This window comes from Prionailurus viverrinus, chromosome C1 (genome assembly GCF_022837055.1).
Source record: "Prionailurus viverrinus isolate Anna chromosome C1, UM_Priviv_1.0, whole genome shotgun sequence".
NCBI classification, from domain to species: domain Eukaryota; kingdom Metazoa; phylum Chordata; class Mammalia; order Carnivora; family Felidae; genus Prionailurus; species Prionailurus viverrinus.
In genome coordinates, this window is record NC_062568.1 from 171,162,745 (window position 1) to 171,185,884 (window position 23,140).

Below are 23,140 nucleotides of genomic sequence, written 5' to 3' on the forward strand. Positions count from 1 at the left end.
CCTTCTGCGGACACTTCCTGAAGGTCAAGGACCTCACCTGGTCTGCCCGGTTGTGGGATACGCAGGGGAACTGTTGCACGGGAGGGCCGGGGACCAGCCAGAGCCCGGTAGCACAGTGGTGGCTGCCTGGTCTAGGCCTTGAACCTCTTGCGTCGCGTTGCCTCATGAGAGACGGAGATGGTTTTCTTGGGGTGTCTTTCCCCATTGCGGAAGCCGAGGTGGCTTTTCACAGAGAATCAGTAATTTCAGAAGAGGACGATGCATGGTGGGATGGGGATGGAAAACCCAGCTCAGGGTTTGTGTGCACTGTGCTGTCCAAACCCTGGACTACTCCTGGAGGGAGGGGCTCCTCCGCCTGGGGCCATCTCCTGCCCCAGGAGGCCATACCTCGCAGAGCCCTCCTGCCAGGTGACCTTCATTCAGTGCTTGCACATCTCCAGTGACGTCCACTTGTGGACAGATGTTCTATCAGATTGCGTATTAGGCTGGAATCTGCCTCCTGGGGTCCCAGCGGTGCCTCTGTGCCCTCTGGTTTGTGACCTCTGACAGGCAGAGGTCAACCGCCGGCAGGCCGCTGTTCCCATAGCTCAGCCCCAGGGCCTGCACCTCACCGCCTGGGCATGCTGGCCGAGGCCTGCTTCACAGATAAGAGATGCTAAAACCTGGCCCAGTTGCCTGTTCGCAATTCATTCTCTTATCATTTATTATGTGATGTGCACCGGGCACTGTAGGATGCTGGAGATGCCTTGGCAAAAGAAGCGGAGGGGCGCCTGGGTGGCTCAGTCGGTTAAGCGGCCGACTTTGGCTCAGGTCATGATCTCGCGGTCCGTGAGTTCAAGCCCCGTGTCGGGCTCTGCGCTGACCGCTCAGAGCCTGGAGCCTGTTTCCGATTCTGTGTCTCCCTCTCTCTCTGACCCTCCCCCGTTCATGCTCTGTCTCTCTCTGTCTCAAAAATAAATAAACGTTAAAAAAAAAAAAGAAGAAGCAGAGAGTTCCTCAGTGGCGTTGACGGTCCAGTAAGAGCTTCAGGTGAGAGATATTACTAAATAGCAGGATGCTTATTCTTCCACACGGAGCCCTGTTTTTTTTGTTTTTTTGTTTTTTTAGCATATAGAATCCCTGTGGCCTTCATTGGTATTAGTGAGACTTCTGATTTCTAGGAGTGTGTTAGTCTGCTTGGGCTGCCCTAGCAAAACACCACAGCCTGGGTTGTTAAAACAACAGAAGTGTATTTCTCACAGTGGTGGAGGCTGGAAGTCTGAGGTCATGGTGTCCCCTCAGGGTTCTCTCCTTGGCTTGCAGACGGCCACCTTCCTCACATGGCCTTTCCTTTGTTTGCACGCCCTTCGTCTTCTAAGGATGCTAATCATATTGGATTAGGGCCTCACCCTTACAACCTCATTTAACCTCATTTACCTCCCCAAAGGCCCTGGCTTCAAAGACCATCCCACTGGGGGTTAGGATTTCAGCATGGGATTTTTGGAGGGACGCAACTGAGTACGTAACAAGGAGCAAGCATCTTTTCAACTTCGAGCCGCGTGTTGGTCGGTGACAGGCCAGTGCGTTTATCTGCTTGATTATTCACTGATGCTCCCCCAGCAGCATCTGGTTTCTCCAGGGAAGTTCTTCCTATCTCAGGGTAGAAGCTATGCTAACTTAGGGAAAGCTAAAGCAGGTGGAATTTTTCTTTTATTTATTTTGATACAGATGATCCAAAACATTTGTCATTTTGAGTGTCATTTTGACGATTTAGAGCCTGTACCTAGAACCCCACATACGCATTGATCTCAGGGGCTGCCATTTCTTCTGCTGATGTGACAGCATCATACCCCCTCATTTTCCTGAAGCAACAGAGGGCTCTAGCCCCTGTCCCACATCCAGTTGGATCCTCTCCCTTCTTCCTCCCATTGGACTGCCTTATGTTAGGGACCCCTCCCCTCCCTTCGTACTGCCCCCTTCCTGTTCCCTGGCTCCTTGACCCACTGCTTGGGTTCTGGGAGGCCTTCTTGCCTCCAGCCCAGCTTGCTTGCTTGCTTGCTTGCTTGCTTGCTTGCTTGCTTTTTTTTTTTTTTTTTGCTTTCTTAATTTTTTAATGTTTTTATTTTATTTTTGAAAGAGACAGAATGTGAGTGGGGGAGGGGCAGAGAGAGAGGGAGACACAGAATCCAAAGCAGGCTCCAGGCTCTTAGCTATCAGCACGGAGCCTGATGCGGGGCTTGAACTCACGAGCCACAAGATCATGACCTGAGCCGAAGTTTGGATGCTTAACCGATTGAGCCACCCAGGCACCCCGGGCCCAGCTTTCTAATACTAATAAACATGGCTTCCGCTTTCTGAGTGCCTGAAATGTGCTTGTGCACATCTCTCATTTAATTCTCGCTGCTAATGAGTGACAATCCTGGAGTACTTGCTATGTGCCACACACTAGGCCAAGCACTCTTCATGTTGTTAGCTCACTCAATTCTCGTCTGCCAGAGGGTGGGGAAATTGAGGTTAGAGAGGCCACAAAACCAGCCTGAGGTCACCCAGCAAGTGGTGAGAGTATTAAGTAATGTCAGCGATACCTTGATTTTGTCATTTCTGTGCTAAAAATGACTACCCACCACTGCTGTGGTCAAGAGAATGTATTCGTACATGCAGTTTGAGGTCTAGCCCCATCACTGGCTTTCTGGGTAACCCCGGGCAGGATGCTACTCTTTCTGGGCCTTGTTGCCTTACCTGTAAGGTGAGGATAGGAACAGAGTGCACAGGCCGCCAGTAGTGTGGGAAGGCGCCCTGTGATCTGGCCGCTGCCTGCCCACCCATCACGTTGGCCTCCTGGCTTTGGGACCCGTGGGCTGCACACTTTCCCACCTTCATGCCTCAGCCTTCAGAACTCCCCCTTGTTTGCTTATGTTTGCCAGAACTCTGTCCGCCTCTTAGCAGAGTTTAAATGTTCCCATGAGAGCCGGTCCTCGGTCTCCCCTGTGAGAAGGGAAGCTTCTCGAGGGCAGGGACCTGGTTTATGAAACATCTCGTGTCCTCAGCATCACAGAGCACAGAGGGAAAAGCCTGCAGAGCGACCTCACTGGCCCCTAGCCCAGGCTGTAGCCCCTGAACCAAAGGGTGCATGGACCCCATGAGATCCAAAGACACCCTCCTTTCCGCTTGAACCTCTGCCTGAGAAACACTAGTTTTCCCAATTTCAGCAGCTCCCTTCCAGGGACCAGGATGACAGACAGAGTTGGAGTTCTTGATACTCACAACATTGAAGCTGCCAGGAAACGTAATGGTCATCAAATTACATCATTTTATATAAGAGGAAGCTGGGGCCCCTGGCAGTACATTGTTGTGGGAAAATCCCAGGCTTCTGATTCAGACAATCTAGGTTCAGATTCCTGCTCTAACACTAACTGCCTCTGAGGGCTTGGGCAAGTTGCTTCAGTTTTCCGAAGTATAAAACAGATGGTGGTCTCTCCCCCGAAGAATTCAGTTATGCATTCGGCAGATACCACGCATCGGTTCTGCTGGGGTCGGGTTGCGTGGGACAGCCTTCAGGAAGGTTCCTGGCATGCAGGGCTGCTCAGCAGTTGTTTGCTCTGTCCAGGGACCCCTGCTCACAGTTTCCAGAGATGTGATGGGAGTTGTCTGGGGAACCCAGGGCTCAGAGGCAGAGCAGGGCAGGAATCGCTGCCGGCCTTCCAGGGACTGAGGGACCCACGAGGACAAGCAGGGGGCTGTCTCAGCTAGCATTTGGAGCCAGGAGACACCACAGCCTGAGCTGTCCCCTCCCCACCCGATGCTCATAGGTGCTATAACTGTTCTCTTGATTGCTTCTCCTGTTCCCTTCTGCTGATTATTTAGCCTGATGCTAAGCTGGGTTTTTTTAATGTTTATGTATTTGTTTTGAGAGAGAGCGCGAGCAGGGAGAGAGGCAGAGAGAGAGGGGGGGAGAGAGAGAATCCCACGCAGGCTCTGTGCTGTCAGCGTAGAGACCAATGTGGGGCCCAGTCCCACGAACCACGAGATCATGACCTGAGCTGAAATCAAGAGTTGGACGCTTGGGGCGCCTGGGTGGCTCAGTCAGTTAAGCATCTGACTTCGGCTCAGGTCATGATCTCACGGTTCGTGAGTTCGAGCCCCGTATCAGGCTCCATGCAGAGAGCTCAGAGCCTGGAGCCTGCTTTGGATTCTGTATCTCCCTCTCTCTCTGCCCTCCCTTGCTTGTGCTCTGTCTCTCTCTCTCTGTCTCTCTCTCAAAAATAAATAAACATTAAAAGAAAAGAAAGAGTTGGATACTTAACCGACTGAGCCACCCAGGCACCCCCTGATGCTGTCTTTAAAGGGATTATTCCAAACAGATGCTTACCTGGGGCCCACCCCTGCCACGCCCAGGATGACAACCATATGGAAAACAGCTATGCTTTAATTTTTTTAAGCTTCACAAAGTCACAACTTTCATATCAGCTCTTTAAGCTCCTCAGAGCTTTCTGCTGGCAGTGGTGGCCCAGCGTCCCAAGGCTTGGGGAAGGGGGGAATGTGCATCTGCTGTCCACCTTGGAGTGCAGGATCCTTCTGATTCCATCTGGTGGCCAAGCTCTGGGCAGGGAAGGGAGGTCTTTTCTGGGTGAGGCAGATAATTATTGGTCAAGTGTAGCTGAGAAACAGAAGGGCCTTCCCACAAGCCTTTATCCGGGGAGTGCTTCGGGTCTACAGTGAAGAAACGCACACCTCCAGGAGAAGGGGGGCCCGGCTCCTGGCCCAAGCCCCATCACTGGCTTGCTGCTCCTGACTGTGGGCAAGCCCTGTGCCTTCTTGGCTCCTTTCTTGTCTGTGGAGTCATGAGGTTGGAGCCCATGCTCTCTGAGGGCCTCTGGGCTCTGCCTCCCTGTCTCCCCTGCCCCTTCGTTCCTTCCCCTCCTCCTGAGTAGTGCTGGGGCTGCTGCAGCTGCAGGGAGCCAGAGACAGAGGGCCTGGGGCTGCCGGGCAGCTTGGAGCACAGGGACAGGTGATGACCCCACAGCCCGTCTGCAAAGAGTTCCAGAACACTGGCGGTGATATGGCGGTCATGAAGGCACCATTCACCCTGCTGTCCCCCTTTCCAGAGGACTGTCACGGCACCTGCCGTCCCACTTGGTCCTGGTACCCACCCTCTGAGGTAGTGAGGGTTAGTCCTTGCTTCACAGGTGAGGAAACTGAGGCTCAGGCCCAAGGACACATGGCGTGTCCTAGTCAGGACAGTGGGCCCATCGGCAGGCTTCCTGTTCTGCCCAGCCAGCCAAGGGGCTTCTCTGACCCTTCATCTACATCCCCTTGCTGGTGGCTGGAGGCCCTGGTGCCTCTATCTGCACTTACTTGTCCTGTGTTTGGGAAAGGCCCTCTCTACAACGCGTGCGCCACATGCCTAAGGAAGACAGCACCACGTGCAGCCCTGCGCGTCACACCGTAGTCACGCTCGGGAGAAGAACGTGCGATCAGGAAAGGGGCCCAGAGTGCCTTGCCCAGCTTTGTGCAGCTGGGAGTGGCCGAGCCTGGTCTCAGACCCCGGTCTCCCACCTCCCCCGAGCTGCCCTCCCAGCCCGCCCGCCCATAGCCTTACCCCAGAATTGAGTTTCATGTGGTCACAGTGTCTGGGCTTGAAACCTGGGACCACCCCACCTGGCTTTTCCTCCGTCATTCCTAGGATGCCCCCTGTCGTCGTGACTTGTGTTTCAGACCCCCAACTTACTGATATTCACTGTGGAAAAGACAGACTGCTTGGGGCAAAATGTCACATAATTAACATTTCTAGAAATTAACAAAGATTACAAAAATTAAGAAAGATCTAAGGGACAAATAGGCAGAATTTAAAACATACTGGACCTGGGGTTCTTGGGTGGCTCAGTCGGTTAAGCATCCGACTTCGGCTCAGGTCATGATCTTGTGGTCCCTGGGTTTGAGTGCCACGTCGTGCTCTGTGTTGACAGCTCAGAGCCTGGAGCCTGCTTTGGATTCTGTGTCTCCCTCTCTCTCTGCCCCTCCCCCACTCATGCTCTATCAAAAATAAACATAAAAAAAATTTTTTTTAATTAAAAATAAAACATACTGGACCTGGATGTCCCTCAAAATGACCGCCTCAGCCTCCTTCCTCCAGAACTCACTAGAAGGTCACAGGGAGAAGGTCAGGGGAGACCCTAGGGAAGCCTCAGCAATTGGACGGGATCGCATCTGGGGCTGGAGAGGTAAAAGGATGAAACGGTGGTCTTTCCTGGCATCCTTTTCAGACCTCTTCCCTTTCTGGAACCTCTCTCCAGCCCCTCCCCTTTCTCTCTCCCCCATATTCTTTCCTGCTGACCACATCCAGCCTCTGCTTTCTCTCTCCCTCTGCCTCCAGCCCTCAACCTTCACTCCTGCTCTGGGCTTCTCCATCCTTTGGTCCCAGGTTCCCTGCTGTCTCCTGCCCGGGTCTCCCCACTGTGAAGTGCCCACCCTCTCACAGCTTCTCTGGTCACTGTCTTTCAGGTCGCCCAGACCCCAGGCCACGTATGTGAATGGTGGCCTTCCGGCCACACAGCACATCAAGCAGGAGTCCCTGCCTGACTACCGGGCCATGACGGAAGCTCGCACACCCCTGTCTGCTCACTGCCGGGCCCCGCCAGCCACTGGCCTGCACTCGGATCTGGACCTGCCGGGCCGAGGCCTCGCCAACCCCGCACCTTCCTGCTACCTTCTGGGCAGTGAACCCAGCTCTGGCCTGGGCCCCCAGCCCGAGGCCCACCTCCCCGAGGGTGGCCTGAAGCGCTGCTGCCTCCTGGGCCTGCCCTCCACCTCTGCAGCCTCCCCCTCCCCCTGCGCTTCCTCCGATGTCACCTCCATCATCCGCTCTTCCCAGACGGCTCTGGTCACCTGCGTGAATGGACTCCGGAGCCCCCCTCTGCCGGGAGACCCGGGGGGGCCCCCCAAGCGAGCCCAGCCTGGCCCTGCAACCACAGAGAGCCACGAGGGCGGCTTGCAACTTGAAGCCTGCCGGAAAGCGGGCTTCCTGAAGCAGGAGCCTGCGGATGAGTTCTCAGATCTCTTTGGGCCTCCCCAGCAAGGCCTGCCGCCCCCCTACCCCGTGTCTCAGTTGCCGCCCGGCTCGGGCCTCGGAGGCCTGGGTCTGGGCCTGGTGGGCAGGGGGGTGGCCGGACGGCAGGCATGCCGCTGGGTGGACTGCTGTGCGGCCTATGAGCAGCAGGAGGAGCTGGTACGGCACATCGAGAAGAGCCACATTGACCAGCGCAAGGGCGAGGACTTCACCTGCTTCTGGGCGGGCTGCGTGCGCCGCTACAAGCCCTTCAATGCCCGCTATAAGCTGCTCATCCACATGAGGGTGCACTCGGGTGAGAAGCCCAACAAATGCATGGTGAGTTCCCACGGCCACCAGGCCGTGCCCCTGCCTGGCCAAGCAGAGCAGCCCCCACCTCCGTGCTAGGAGTGGCCTACCGGGGGCTCCTTCCCTGGGGGCTGGCTGAGATCCCCTGCGGTCGAGGAGGGGAAGGATCAGTGCTGTGGATGTGGTCATTGGTCAAGATAATCAGGGCCCCTGTCACCGGGAATCTTTGGCTCCTCTGCTCACCGGGTGCCCTTCCCCCACCCCAGGGCACATGACCTGGTCAAACACACTTGTTCAGGTGGTGACAACACACACTCTGAAGTCAGAGCAGGCCTGGCCACCTTCTGTATTACACACAGATACTCAATGTCTCACCCACCACTGGTCGGGCAGCCTTCCCAGGGAGGCTCTCCGGGCCTTGGAGCGGCCCACAGGCTTGACTTCCTCCAAGGAGCACTGTGTCCTCACAGGCATCTGGCTTGAGAGCTTGGGTCCCTGGAGCAGGTTTGGAGGTAAGGGGAGGGGTAACAGATAAGGCCCTGGATGGCACCTGCAGTGCCATGGCTGGGGTTGAGCCTGAGGTTTCCAGGGAAACACACACACACACACACACACACACACACACTAACAGTGGGCACCGAGGCCTCCAGCCCTTCTCACTGGTCATTTCTGTATTATGCTCTCACGGTGGTAGAAATCCCTAACAGTCTTAGTCCCTGATACCCTCCACCGAGCTGCTGTGCCTAACCCCAAGGCCCAGCTACCCCACCGGGAGAGGCTCCCACCTGGGAGTGGAGAGGCTGGAGGAGCCACCCAGTCTTCTAAGGCCCAACTCCATCTTCCAGCCACTGGGGCATTGGTGAGGCAGAAGAGAAAGCAGCGTGTCTGGTCTGCAAGGCCAGCGTCATAGCCGACGTCAGGTTCCCCCACACGTGCATGCTGTCACTGATGCTGGGCCCCTCTTCATGAAGCCCTCAGTCTGGGATGGAGTGCCCCTCTGTCCCTGCTCAAGGCCCAGGGTAGTATTTACAGGGGCCGGGGGAGGAGGAAGCTTTGGCAACCAGCAGTATAAACTCCACCTTCCTGGGACCCGGTGGTCACCCTTGGGGCCCCATCTGCTTGTGGAGCTGTGGCCTGGGCATCTAGCTAGACCAGCTTATTCAGCTCAAGGGGGCCGGTTCTTGAAGAGGAGGAGGAGAGGCAGTGAACAGCCTCTGCAAAAGGACAGCCTCAGATTAGGAGGGAGCCTGCGGTTGGCGTATTAGTGTTGTGGGGAGAGGCTGAGCTGGGCAGGCTGAGGATTTGACTTCATCGTGTGCCTTGGGGCTAAAGCCATGCTGGGAAGGGCTTGGGGGCCGGGCCAGTCCCGGGCATGCCCCTGTTCCTCTGGGGTGTTGTAACACAAGTCTTGCTGGAAGGCATGCCTCCCCCATTCTCCCCGCCGCCCATCTCTGGAAGGAGATGACCAGCAGACTACTGGAAGACAGGGGGTACCGTCTCTGAGACCCTGGAGCTGACAGCTGTTGAACGGCGGTCCCTGATGTCTTCTTTCCTGTGGGGGATCCTCCTGTCTGTGGGGGCCGGGGCGGAGGCCCAAACCCTGGCGTGGTGCGGTCCGGGGCCTCCGCCCACCAGGGCCCCTTGTGTGGAATTACGGCATCCAGTAGTGCCCGTTCTGGACGGCAGGGACCTTGAGATAATCTAGCCTTCCCTGCCCATTTGCTGGGAAACAGAGGCCTCGTAATTGGGTCAGAGAGGCCCAGCTTACTCAGTGCGGTCTGGGGATCTTTCTCTACGGTTCTTTTTCCTGGGCCTTCCAGGATCTCATTTGGTTCAACGGACTCCACAGAACACTGGCTTACACCTGGCTCGTGCCTGTCTCCGGCGACCCAGACGTAGACTTTCCAAGGTCTTTGCCTGCAGGCAGTTGTGGTCAGCAAGGGGTGGGAGATGGGTGTGGACAGGTTCTGGATGGAGTTTGCATAGACCCAAGGACAGGAGGCCCACAAGGGCTTTGTGGAGGAGGTGACTTTCAAGCTGACATTTAAATCTTTACAAAAACCCTGTAAAACCAAGGTTTTACAGATGAAGAAACAGCGCTCAGTGGTGTCCAGCCGGCCTTCTCCCTGCTACTATGAGAACACTTTATCTTGCCTCCTGAGGGGTTTAGGATTTTGATGATAACACCAACAAGCAGTCTCTGAGTGTTGACTGCGTGCAGAAGTCATTCTAAGTGATAACTCCATGCAATCCCGGGAGCAGTTCTACAGGGTGGAAACTATTAACTCCCATTTTGCAGATGAGGAAACTGAGGTTCAGAAAGATTGCTGAATTTGCCCCACGTCACACAGCTAGTTAGGAGCACACAGTAACAACAACAATAATAACAGAGACTGCTAATCATCGTGGTAATAATAGTGACAACAGTAAAAATAACTTGCCTGAGGTTACACAGCTAGTAACCGTTAGCGTGAAATCTGAACCCACATCTTTCTAAATTGTGATGCTTTTGTTTGTGTAGATTGTCCCGTTACACTCCTCATTCTCTGGGGTCCTCGGGCCAGCCTTGCTGGGTGCCATCATCTGGAGTGGTGGGAGAGACCTCCTCTGAACATCTCCCTGCCTGCCGTGGGAGCGCTCCCCCTTCCTGTGATGCTGGTGCAGTAGGTGACCCAGGGGAAGGGGCAGGCCCCAGCCCGCACCCAAATAAGTACAGTCTCCCTTCCCTGTAAAATTATTAATTTCTCATGACAGGCCTCTGCTACCATGTGCTGTAATAGACAAAGGAATTTTGGGCCCAGATCCTCTGGAGAACAGGAAATAGATGAGACACTTTGATTGAAGAGTAAATGGCCCACTAAAATAGCAGTTAATCCTTTTATTATCTTTCCAGCAGCCGTTTCCACAGTTCTTTCATGAGGTAAGCCTTCCCCGCCCCATCCAACTGTACCACTCCGGTCCCTGCCAGCTGGTTTACATTTAGCCCGCGGAGCCTCCGCTCACGCACCAGGCAGGCCCGGAGGCGCGGCGAGGAGCCGGCTGCCCTCTGCCCAGGTTCTCAGGTCCGCCCCGGGATCGGGCCTCGGCTGGCGGGGGCCCCCGGGGTAGGCCGCGCCATCCATCCCCCCGCCCCCCAGCTCTGCCCTCTCCCCGGCCCATCCACGCCATCCAGAGGAAGCTCCCTAATCTCTTTGCAATATCCTGTTATGTTTCTTATGTTGTCCGAGTTGTCTTAGCCTTATTAAATTTGGGGTTTCATCTGCATTAGGATAGCGAGGATACGTCCAACCCAAATACTGCCGCGACGCCTCGAAGACGTTAACTTTGAAAAGATTAATTTCTTGCTTTCTTAGGTTGGCTCTCCCAGACAGTTGGAATCCTGATTGTCTGAGACTGCAGAAATTAGCGGGCTGTGTAGTTTGCTTTCCTCCCCATCAAGAAAAAGAGAGGCAGAGTGAAAAAGGAAAACCTTTCATAACCTTGGGTTTCATAAAATAACAATAATAATGACAGCAATTCCTGCCTTTGTGAAGAGCTTTAACCGAAGCCGTGAGTGCAGTGTGGACGGTATGTGTAGGCAGGTCTGGAGTCACACAAACCCAGTTCCCTCCTGGGCCAGCCACGTAGCAGCTGTGTGACATCAGGCAGGTGACTTAGCCTCTCTGAACCATAGTACATTTGGTGGTAAAATGGAATGATAATCGTACCTCCCTTTTAGGAGTTTTGTCATGAGGGTTTAAAGAGATGACACAGGGAAGTGCTTCGTTAGTTCTCTCATCCCCCATCACGCTCCGTCACGTCGACCATCTCAGGAGATTAATACTGTAGCCCTGAGAGTTACAACAGGATCATTTGTGGCTATCTTACAGATGAAGAAACCCAAAAGAGCCAGTCAGTAGTGGAGCTTGGACTTGAGGTCAGCCAGTTCCAGCGGCCTTCACTGTGGGTGAGGTGGACAGGGCCGTCACCCATGCCGGTGGCCTGGTCAGGTGTCTGCCAGCAATGTGGAGCACCTGCTCTGTGCCAGACGGTGTCTGCTCCGGGTGACTGGAGCTAGAAGGGGAAACCGGGGTGGGGACATAGGGAGGAGGCTCTGGTCCCTGCCTTCCCAGGCCCGGTGTGCGGCTGGAGGCTGGGCTCACGTCCTGCCTGGGTTCCCCTGGTAGCTGCACCTGCTCTGGCCGCTGGTCTCCATCCCTTACACCCCTCTCCACCACTGGACCTGGCACCAGGGAAATACAGCCCACTGAAAGCCGAGCATGATTGATTGGCCGTAACCAGCCAAGGAATCAGACACGAGCCACCTGGCTGGGCCTTTTGGGACGGCCTTGCCCACCTCCTAGAAGGGCCAGCCTGGGCCAAAGCTTCTCTCCTTTCCCATAATCCTGGGGCTTCCGGCTCTCCCTTTTGGCTTTGCCTCAGTCCCCTAACCCCTGAGAAACAAAACGCAGGGTGCTGGAAGAGGTGAGGGAGGCGGAAGGAGGTGCTCTTGGCTGAGACGCCGAGATTCTAATACCCGGGCCCAGGGCTAGCCATGTCCTAGTCCATCTTCAGAAAACCACTGGTCAAAACGCTGAGGCCCAGAGAGGTCAGATCAGGTTCCAGGGTCACACAGTCGGCCAAGTGGCCGGGCACAGCTACACATCAGATTTGCCCACCTGCCCGGCCAGGCTGTGTGTTGGGAGTCAGAGAGAATCTTGACTGGCGGTGAGATCATATCTCATTGGAAGTCCTCCGGGAGAAGAGAACTAATACATTCTGAGGTATGCTAGGTACAGCCATGCATCACCATGCCCATTCTTTCAGGAGAAATTGACGTTCACGGAGGAAATGGCTTGCTCTTTGTCACCCGGCTCAGCTGCCTGGGCCACTCCACGGGCCACACGGCCCCCCACCCACCTGCCTTTGCTCAGCCTCTTCCACACAGAGGCGAGTCGGTGCTTCTTAAACCACAATGAGTGGGTCCCTGGGCATTGCTCCCCCCGTGTCCCACGTCCTGAGACTGGCCCCGTGGGTTGGGCATGTTTCTGGGCCAGCGGACACCCCTGACTCACGTCAACATCTCCAATTCATTCTCGGGAATTTTCCTAGAGCCCAAAATGCATGCGCAGGTGGGTCTTCTGTCCATCTTCATCGTTACGGAGAAGAGACAGGGAAGACAGATCCTGAGAGGACAGTGAGGGGCCCAGGATCCCACAGCAAATGGGGCAGCTTCAGTGGACAGGGAGTTTCCTGAAGGGGCTAGTAACCAAAAGTTGGGGAAAGTTAGACCGTGGGGAAAGTGACCGCAGATGAGGGAAGAGTCCTTCCCAGAAACACTTGCCTCACCCAAAAGATGGGTGCCCCCGTGTGCTCAGCCTCATGCTGAGCTGGGGGTCCTGAGACAAAGATGAGGTGATAACGAGACTTCTGGCACCTTGGGGAGGACACCAGCCACCCTTGAGTCTCATGCTGTTATTGCTGGATGAAGGAGGGAGGGGAGCCAGACGCTGAGGATTTGAGGCCTGGCTGCCTAACCTTGTCTAAGTCAGTCAAGGCGGCTGGAACATTATTGGGAATTTTTCAGCTTATATAGGGCTTCCACACAGGCATTCCTCAGAGTGGAGGAGTAATTCCTGGGGACTGGATCATTATCCCCATTTTACAGATAGGGAAAGGGTAGTCGGGTCCATGCCCCAGTTTAGGTCTCAAGTGCATCATAGGGTGAGATTTGAACCCAGGTCTCAGCCTGACTCCAGAGACTGTATGCTAGCTGTGACCTCAAGCCACTTCCCAGGCAGAGGACCATCAGTCTGCCTGTAAATATGAAGAAAATATCCAGATTTGAAACTCATTTCAGCAAGCTGTCAAGGAGCACGCACCTCCTGTATGCCAGGCCCTGGTGGACCCAGGGGTCACAGAAGGGAATCAAAACCAGCTTTGGTCTGGGGGAGACTTTGTTAAGCAGAGAAAACCAATAGACGCTTGCATTTTTGCATTTAACTGTTTTCCCACACGAATCCCCACCCCACCCCACCCCCACCCCCACCACCTTGAGAGCCTGTCTCAGGCCCCCTGCCCTGCTGATATGATGACTCCTTTGTTCTATCTTGGACGAGAGGGCCCTTGTGGGATGAGGGGGGAGACATTTCACCTTCTTTAAAATAAATAAATAAGTCACCCGAAGACAAGCTTACTTTCTGGTGAGCTAAAAAGCTACAAAGTGGAGCATGGTTTAAAACCCCTGCCCTTGAAAATCCTGCTGTAAATGAGCACGGAGAGGTCAAGCTGGCCCAACCAGCTTAGGTGACAAGTCCACCCACTTTGGAAATGGGGTCTGAGTGTCACTTTGTTCTCAGGTGGGAAGGGTCTGGGTAGAAAGACCTTTCTAGGCAAAGGAAGCTTTTAAGTTGGCATGCAGATGTGCCCTTTTCAATGACCGCGACTGGGGTGCCTCCTGGGATCATAGCAGTTCTCGTGTCTACTTATTATCAGGTGGGAAACCCGAAGCCCAGAGAAGGTGCAGAGTGGCCCATTGTCACCCAGCAAGTTAATGGTAGCCGTGGGATGCCTGCTTTATTTCTCCCTGCCCTGAGGTTTCCTCTGCAACCGAACTCCTAGAGAGTCTTGGCACACTCCAGCTCCTTTCACTCCTCTGGGCCTTGGCTTTTGCTGGTCTCTCTGTCTAGAATACCTTTCCTAGCCCAGCAAACTCCTAACCATCCTTCAGAACCCAGTCCAATGTCCCCTCCTCTGCTTCCCCCCTTTCCATGCCTCCTGCTCTCCCCACACATATTGCCCCACGTAGAGCAACATTTCCTGGTATGGCCAAGTGTCTTGGGGACCGTGTGCTCTCTGATGTCTGGCTCAGCCTTGAGGCAGAGGGGCTAAGCCTGCCCTCTGTTGCAGAGGCTCTGACCAGCTCTGTGCATGAAGCAGCCTGGACACTGTCCTCCAGAGCAGTTTCCAGTGAAGTCACAAGATGGGCAGGGCCCTAAAGATGGGCACGTCCACCCTCTAGTCTGGTGCTTAAAGTTTTTCTGCAAGAAAGCCTGAACTTGACACGTGGCTTTGCTACCTGACAGCCTGTGACCGTGTGTGAGTAACCCGGCTTCTGTAAGGCTTTGCATTCTTACCTGTGAAGTGGAGGGAGCAGGACAGCTGGGAGGCTCCCATGAGATGCCGTATGTGAGGTGCTTCGGCAGTGCCTGGCACGTAGTAGATGCACAGCAGATAGTTGAGACTGTTGTGGGCAGGTTGTATTAGGAAAAGAGAAAAGGGAGAGTCTGAAACGGATAGTAGCTATGCAGTCGTGAACATCCCCATAGGAACAGAAAGGGCTGGTGTAAGTCCCAGCTTGGTCACCGACTGTCTGTGTGACCTTGGCTGTGCTGAGCCTCAGCTTCCTGAGCTGTGAAATGGGATAATGTCTAGCACTCTGTGTTCAGTGGGAGCCCAGTTTACACTAGTGCCTTCCTTTTTACCCTCTTGGACCCAACGCTCCAGCTCCACAGAACTTGGCTCAAACTGGGCTGCCTCCCTTTCTCCTCTAGTTTGTAAAAATCAAACTCAGGGGACTTCCTAAGGAGAGGCTTCCTAGAAGCTCTGGCCTTGTGATTGGGTCAGAGCCCTGTACAGGAGGAGAAACTGAGGCCCCCGATGGAAATGACTTGCCTGGGGGAAGGGAGAAGAACTGGAGGCAGGTGTGGGGGCTCATCCCAGCTCTCCTGCGTACTAGCTGTGTAACCTCGGGCAAGTCATTTCGCTCCCCAGTCTCTGCTTCTGTGTCTGTAAAGTGAGGGCTCTAATGCTCGCCCCAGAAGAGTGTCTGTGAGAGCCAGAGGGGCCGTGATCTACAAACCGCAGAGCGCCCTTCAGGAGGGAGCCAGCTGGGTTCCCGACCCCCAGGCCTCAGAGGACATAGGCACCCTCATAGGCGTGTTCCTCCCAGATAAGCCTTCCATCAGGCACGGTGCTGGTTAGCCGCAGGCTCCCCAAATGCAGTTCCTAGCCTGCAGCTCTCCAAGGCCTCCTCCTTCCCTGCACCACAGCCCACCCTCCTCACTTCCACCTCCACGGCCCCATCCAGTTCCCCACCCCCTCCCCTACCTCATCCCCATCCCTGCCCACCCCCTTCTGCCTTATTTAAATTCTGAGTCAGGAATCCATGAGCCAAGTGGAGGCCTAACCAGCCCTGGGACCTCAAACAAGCCACGTGGCCTCTGGGAGCCTCAGTTTCCTGTGTGTGTGTACAGGGGAGACAGTTGTGAGATTAAATGAGATCATGCATGTGGAGCACTTACCTCATGCCTGGCAAATACTTGGCACTTGAAAACAGGAGCCCTTGTTCTTTTTTTTTTTTTTTTTTTTTGAGTCATCAAACCCAAGGTCTCGCTCGCATCCTAGGAGCACCAAACTTGAGGGTATGGGAACGCTGGCCAAGTTTTGTGAACTCAGCACTGCTTTATGGAATATGAAAAAAATTAAGGATAAAAAAAAAACAACCTTCTGAATTGAATTTAAAATAATAAAAGGGGGGGAAAAAAGCTTTTTAATTTAATGTAAATGGCATTGAAATGATTGTCTTATTAGAATGAGAAAGTCAGATAAAATCAACAGTGACTCTAAGAAAGTGTCCAGACCATGTTTTCTGAGAGGAACATCCTGGAAATGGTAAACTTCATGATTGAGCCTTAATAGGCGCTGTCTCCACTGGATGGCAGATGGGTTAGCTGAGCTGACTTCCCGAGCCTCACTTGGACTGCCACAGTGATGGACCTCAGGATCCTGCCCTCATCTGTGAGACGGGTCATGGTCTCACCACCCTGTGGCCTCAGTCACCGAGGACACTCTAAGACCCGGGAGACTCAAGACTCCTTACCTGTGCCCCTCCCTCAGGAGAGAGCCTTGTGCTGTGTTATCTCTTTCCTCACCCCTGCCAACCCTTCACCAGCTTTATTGACACCCATACCGTGGCAGGTTTGATGCTAGAAGCGTGGGGTGCAGCGTCAGTAAGGAATGGTGAAGGAATTAACAGAAGAGGGAGAAGGCTTCCCCTCAGGATGTCATGAGAGCTGGGCTTTGAAGGGTGTGTAGGAGCTTTTGAAGGGTGTGTACAAGGAAAGGCTTTTCAGGGAAAGGGAACAACACATGCAAAAGTTTTGAGATGTGACAGTCTCGGCCCTCGGGGGGAACATAGGTGTCTCCTTGTGCTTGGGGTGTGTTACCTGCACGGCGCTGGGAGCAGAAATGGTAGTTGGAATTGGACCGTAAGGGGCATCCAAGTTCAGTATCGGGAGCTTGGCCTGTGCCCTGAGGGAAGTGGAGGGAGTGGTGGAAAGGTTCTGAGCAGGAGAGCAACGCAGTGAGTGTTAACATGGAGAAGAACGCTGGGCATGCGGTGGGTACACAGTCCTCGGAGGGGGAGTGACAGCAGGCAGATGAGGACACGGAGGCAGGAGAGAGCCTTCTTTCCCGGGTCCACCAGCGCAGCCCAGGTCAACTGTGACCCCCAGCCAGCAGAGCTTGGCTGTCAGCCAGGGCCTGGGCACCGCGGGCCAGGCCGGCTCAGCCCAGCAAGCCATGCAGGGGCACTGTGTCCGTAAGGTTGGGTAACCGAGCTCAACTCCCTTTGGAAGCAGCGTCCAGCACATTCACCAGTGGGAAATGGGAAAGGCATTTCCCATAATGTGGCTCTGTAAAGTTTGCACAACTGTTCTTTGTTTTCCGTCCATCCCCACAATAAATCTTCCTCCACTGCCAGGACCGGGGCCTCCGTGGTCTGTAAGTGATTACAGCACCGAATGGTGCAGCACTGCCTCCTCACGATCGTTCTTCTGACGTGGGTAGTGATAAAATGGGAGCCCATCACTGGGACTCTGTGGCTTTGTACGTGGCGATTTCCAAATAGCTAGGAGGTGGCCTCCTGAAGGGGCACAGCCCACGCCTGCCCTCCACGTGCCCCCGACCCCCTGGACGAGTCTGTCACATGAGCCCGAGAGGGCAGACATGCACAGGAGTACCGGACTGTGCATTTCTTGCAGATGGGACAGTGGGACTGGAGGTTTCTGCAGGCCTGTGCATTCCTGTGGGCAAGACTGGGAAGTCTCTGCTGGGCCCGGCACCCAGTGAGTGTTCGATGAACCATCCACCAGCCTCTTTGTTTTATCAGAGCTGAAACGCATAGGATTTTGAGCTGAAGGTAACATTTGCACCTTCCCAGGGCCCTGGGATGCAGAGTTTTGGTGGGTTGTTCCCATGCAGGACCCCGGGAATGCACAGGGCAGTGGCAGAATCCGTTTTACAGTGAGGTCACTGAAATCCAGAGCTTCTGCCCCCTGGCCAGATGTCCCATCTGGGACTCCGCCTCATGTCCCCGGCTCCCTGCTCTGTGATCTTCCCACTGCCCACAATTGCCTCTGTACCCCCATTTAACCATAAGTCCGTGCTTCCCAGAATCTTCTGAACCCACGTTTCAGGAGTCCTTTTGGCCTGTGGGGTCATTTCTGACCAGGTTTAGTTGCCAATGGTCACAATAGCAATTGGAAGTCAAGAGGGCTTGGCTCCAGGGAGAAAAATGAGTCTGCCATTCTCAGATATTTCCTGGAGGTCCTCCTCCCCTTCCAAACCCTGCTCCCTGCTCCCATTCCTTCTCCCCAGGCATCCAGGGGAAGAGGAGGTGGTTCACTGAGGCTGTGAGTCCCAAGGCCTGTTTGTACTCTTGCTGTTTGCTTATGTGGACACAGGCCTGTAGAGAGGATTTGGCTCATTGAGGGTCACAGGGCAAAGGAAGGAGAGCTCAGCTCCCTCGCCTCCCAGCCCGGTGCCCGTCCCACGCCACAGAGTCACTAACTGTTGAGAACCTACTACGCGCCAGGCCCCCGTGTTGAGGGCTTTTGTGCACTGTCTCTGTCTGTACCATCTTTCCCTCCTGTATCCTGAAAGAACACAGGCTTGTGTTGCGTTTGCACCAGGGCATCTCATCGGATGCTGCCCGCAATCCCTGCAGCACCCTCTGATGGATGGGGACCTGATGACCCGCTAGAGGTCACACAGCGGGAGATGACTTGCGGCTTGTGCAGCTCATGCCTGTCAGCATCACCTTCCCCTCCCGACAGGGTCTGGTTTGTGAAGCACTGCCCAGCAGGCTCCAGGGAGACTCTAGCTGGCAGTAGGTGTCAAAGCTCACACCTCTTTACGTGCTCTGGGAAAGCATGATGATTGATCACTGGGGGTGTCAGGCCCCGAGGAAGCCTGGCTTCCCTGCAGAAGCCCGCAGGCATGCTCTTCCCCTGCCTGCCCCCACGCTTTACTTTCTTCAAGCACACAGAGCCACCTGGCCTTGGGACCTCACTTTCTCCACCTGGGTGATGAGGTCTTTGCTTAGTTCAAAGCTTTTAGGACTCAGGACCCTGATTTGGTCAGTAGAGGTGGAGCATGGCCCACGAGTTCAGAGCTCAAACTGGGAAAGTCACTAGACCCCTTTGGGCCCTCAGTGTTCCCATCTACAAAATGGGAGGCAAAGTCTCCAGGACTTCTAAAAATCCTTTGGACTCAGATGTTCACATATCCATCTTTATCATCCCGGGGGGAGGAAGGAGAGGGAGTACAAAGAAAGGGCAAGTGTGGGGGCCCCCAGTGAGCCCTCTGGTCTCAGTTCCTTCCACGCTTTGCTCTGCTCCAGGCACCCGGCTCCTGACTATTCCTCCAACATGCCAAGTTCATTCCTTCCTCAGGCTTTTCGCTTGGCTGTTCCCTGTGCCCCAAATACTCTTGCCCAGCCCACCTCTGCCCACTCGGCCTCTGCCCCCACGTGCAGCAGCTGCCCACTAACTCGGTCTCCACAGGTTCTGCCGTTATGACCGTGGGCCCAGAGCTGGAGGAGAACAATTTTGTATTAATTGATGACCAAAACGCATTACAGCCAAGAATGCGACAAGGGAAACGATTAAACTACCCAAAAGCAGCTACTTGAAAGTGTGAGGAAGGAAGGAAAGTGGTATTTGTTAGGAATGTGCTCTCCTCCAGATACCAGGTTCATGTTTTCTCAGTAAACTTTTGATGTTGGCTTTAGTGCCCCATTCTATGGATAAGCAGACTGTAGCTCAGAGAAGTTAAGTGCTGGGGTATCAGCCCCTGGCCTCCCACTGCTCCAGCTTACTCTCTGCATCCACACAGTTTTCTGTAATCAAGCATGAGCTGATTATTCCTTGTTTTCATTGAGCTCACCCCAGGGAACCCCTAACAAGGAATCTTAATTCGTTACTGGGACTCCTCAAAAGCAATCACATGGAATCTGGGCTTTTCATGGATCTGGAGCTGATCCTTCCATTTAACCTGCACTGGATGGCAGGGAGGGGGTGCTGGATCAAGAATCAGCACCATGAGTCCAAGGACTCTTCATGTCCCACTGTCCTGGCTTCTACGTGCAAAAAGATAGCTGGCCTCACAGCTCAGGGTGGCCTTGCAGGCGTCAGAGGAAGGAAGAGGTTGGGGGACAGCTGCCTGGAGCTCCAGACCCGAGAAGGGGTGCAGGAACCAGGTCAGGATGGAGGGGCTCTGCAGCTCATGACTGCATACACCGGGACAGAAGAGAACGTGGGGAGGTCTTACAGCCAGGAAGAGTCAGACTTGAATCCAGGTAAGCCTGCAGGTGGAACCACTCCTTGGAGAGATCTAGACCCTGCCCTCAAGGCTCCTGGAATCCAGGTTCCAGGTCCAAGGCCTTGCCTGACCCCTAATTTACCATAACCTTGGCTGGGTAAGCTGTTTGCTGGTTCTGGCCCCAGTTGCCACCTCTGTTCAGTGGGAATGATAATCCTGCCTTATCTGGGTGCAATTGCTTAGGGTTCTTTGCTCCATATCATCCTCATAATGACTTCGTGTCTTTGAGAACATTGCCCCATCTTCACAGGAAGGACGCAGGGGCCTGAACAAGCAGGGTGGTCAGCAAAGGGTCACACACGGGACCACAGTCATGCCCAGAATCACACAGCAGGTCAGCAGCCTTGCCCAGAGTCTTACAGCAGGTTAACAGCCAGTCCCAGGGTCACACAGTGGGTCCGCAGCCAGGCCCAGGGTCACACAGTGGGTCTGCAGCCAGGCCGAGGGTCGCACAGTTGGTCCGAAGCCAGGCCCAGGGTCGCACAGTGGGTCCGCATCCAGGCCCAGGGTCACACAGTGGGTCCGCAGCCAGGCCCAGGGTCACACAGTGGGTCTGCAGCCAGGCCTAGGGTCGCACAGTTGGTCTGAAGCCAGGCCCGGGGTCACACAGTGGGTCCGCATCCAGGCCCAGGGTCACACAGTGGGTCCGCAGTCATGCCCAAGGCAAGGTATTCCCCTGCCACACCTGTCCTTTGAGTTCTGTCAGCTGTTGTGCCCAGGGATTATATGGTGTCTCTCAGCCCAACCCTGCTGCTGCTGCTGCTGCTGCTGCTGCTGCTGCTGCTGCCCGCACAGTGAGCCCAGCCCAAGAGCTGGGGGAAGACGAGGTGTGGTCCTGAGACCTGAGGAACAGAGGGTCTGCCGCCTGCAGTCAACACCTCTGTCAGGAAGTTCTCGGCTCGTGCCTTCAAAGCGCCAGCCTTTAATTGTCTCCACATTGTGAACCCAGGAAGGTTTGTCCTGACAAGTGGTTGGTGAAATCAGCCAGGAGATCCCCCTCCCACAGCTTTTCAAGAGCTGTCTGAGGTGGTTACCGAAGGGTATAAATTAGATTCACCTGGCAAGGCCCCACTTCCCTCTGGAATATTCGTAAAAACACTCCCATTGGATCCTGTCAGACAGAGAAGCATGGATTAGGCCTGGGCCCCCAGGAAGTTGGGCAAGTGAGAAGTAGGAGCTTCCTGTATTCCCTGGTGAGGTGGTAAAGTGAACAGGGCCTCACCATGGCATTTGCCAACCCCAGCACTTCTGGCTTCAGCTTCTCCCTCCATAAAAACACTAAAAACTACATTTTATGATGGCATTGGCATAAAGACACATATTCGTATTATGTATTAAAACATTTTCTTTGACCTAGAAGTTCCTTTTTTTTCTTCCTATTTTAAATTAAAACATTTTCACGAGGCCCTGAAAATTTTGTGGACTCTCGCCACTGTGCCTGAATGCCCAATGGATAAGTCAACCCAAAAGCCAAGCCCTGCAGAGGCTGGAAACGCTTGAAGTATGATCCATGCCTCGCCTTTCCCCTTCCTTCCTTGGGCTTCAGCTGCATCCTCTGTAAAGAGGAATAGATAGAGGAAACACCAGAAATCCTGTTGTGATGTTCTAGTCTCTTCCCTTCTATTCTAGTCCATCTTTTTTTCTTTATCATCGAGTTCTTGGCTTCCATTAAGGATTCATGGACATTTACAATAAGAGATCTATATGTAGTTAAACTGACAGTGAGAGAAAAGGATGTAAATACATGAAAAACCTAAGTTCGTTTAGTTATTGTGTGTTTTCTTGGAGCTTCCTAGAAGCCAAGGCAAAGAAGGCAACTTGCTGAATTGCAGAATTCTGGCTGGCTGGGAAAGGAAACAAACCAGCCAGCTTGTGTATTGGGACCAGTTCTTTGCGCTCTCAGATCCTTTTGAGGCAATGGTGAGAGTCACCTGGATTAAATGGCTGGAGGAAGGCTGTTGAATTGATTGTTGATAATGCAGAGTCACTGAACAAAACAGTAGACCTTATTTTCACCAATAACTTTGCTAACATTCTTTGAGAAAAGCCGAGGCAAGTAAATACTGGCAGTGAAGGTACCTTACTTGTGTTCTCTAGTCTGTGTCCTGCTTTTAGTCTGTCCATCCCCCTTTTACGGATGAAGAAACTGAGGCTCAGAGAAGTTAAGGAACTTGGCCCTGATCATCCAGCGGGACCTGAATTTTTTGGCAAGTGGCCTTTCTCTGCAGATGTCACGCTTTACTACTTGGGACATACTCGGTCCCTTCCTCGAGGTGCTCATAGCCTAAGGGGGCTCTATGGATCTTAAAATGAGGGTAACATTGTATGCTGTGTGCTCTGAGGGAGCTCAGGGGGTTTGGGGGGCTAGGAAAAGGAGTAGCTATCAGCCTGGGCCTAGGGGAAGGCAGAGTCAGAATAGCATCATGGAGGAGGTGAGAGAGGGCATCCCAGGAGGTGGTGCTAGCATGGGCCAGGACATGAGATGGTGACACCTTGGTCAGAGCTGTGGCAGAGTGGAGAGAGGCGGCTGCTCTGGCCGTAATGAGCCCTGTGTCCCCCCTCGCCCCCCCACCCCCTAGAATTTATCGGCAGGCCCTTGTGAGCACAGACCATCTGTCTAAGGAAAGAGGAGCAAGGCCTGCAAGCAGGGAGCCTCCACCTGCTTCTCTAAGAGACCTCTGTGCTCTAGCTGCAGGGCCAAAGCTGTAGCAGGACATCCCAGTGGCCTGGCCTTTCTCTAGTCTCCCTCAGGCCACCGGAATATCGCTTCCTCCTTTGTGGAAGGCATAAGGGCCCTCCCTGTTCACACCTTCACCTCCCACACTGAGGGACTCTTCAGTGTGGGGGAAACTGGGCTGCCAGTCAAACCAGCACATCTGTCAGCTACAGAAATGATTGGCTCTGAGAGATACCCAGGAGAGACGGTGGGCAGAAAAGGATGAAGCTGTTAAACGAGGGATTGGTGCTTCACGCTGGCCTGGGATCATCGAGAGGATGCTGGTACAGCCTTAGCAGCACAAGAGAGGAGGGTGTGAGCCGGTTGGGTCCATGCTGAGTAGGGAAGTGCCAGCCGGAGAGTCCCTGGGGTTGGGGTGTGCAAGAAGATGGGCGTCATCAGCCTGGGGGCCGACCTGGTCAGTGATATGGGAGGGGCTGGAGTGAGCC

The 23,140-nt window shown here is 54.2% G+C and overlaps 1 protein-coding gene across 2 annotated transcripts in view; it reads left to right on the plus strand.

Moving 5' to 3' along the window:
* The window catches only part of GLIS1 (GLIS family zinc finger 1), a 231,231-nt gene that overhangs the window by 139,822 nt on the left and 68,269 nt on the right, over positions 1-23,140 (plus strand). For both annotated transcript variants that reach the window (XM_047873787.1, XM_047873788.1), the window contains exon 4: positions 6,481-7,363. In XM_047873787.1, coding sequence (XP_047729743.1) covers positions 6,481-7,363 — 883 coding nt within the window. The remainder of the gene's footprint in view (positions 1-6,480; positions 7,364-23,140) is intronic.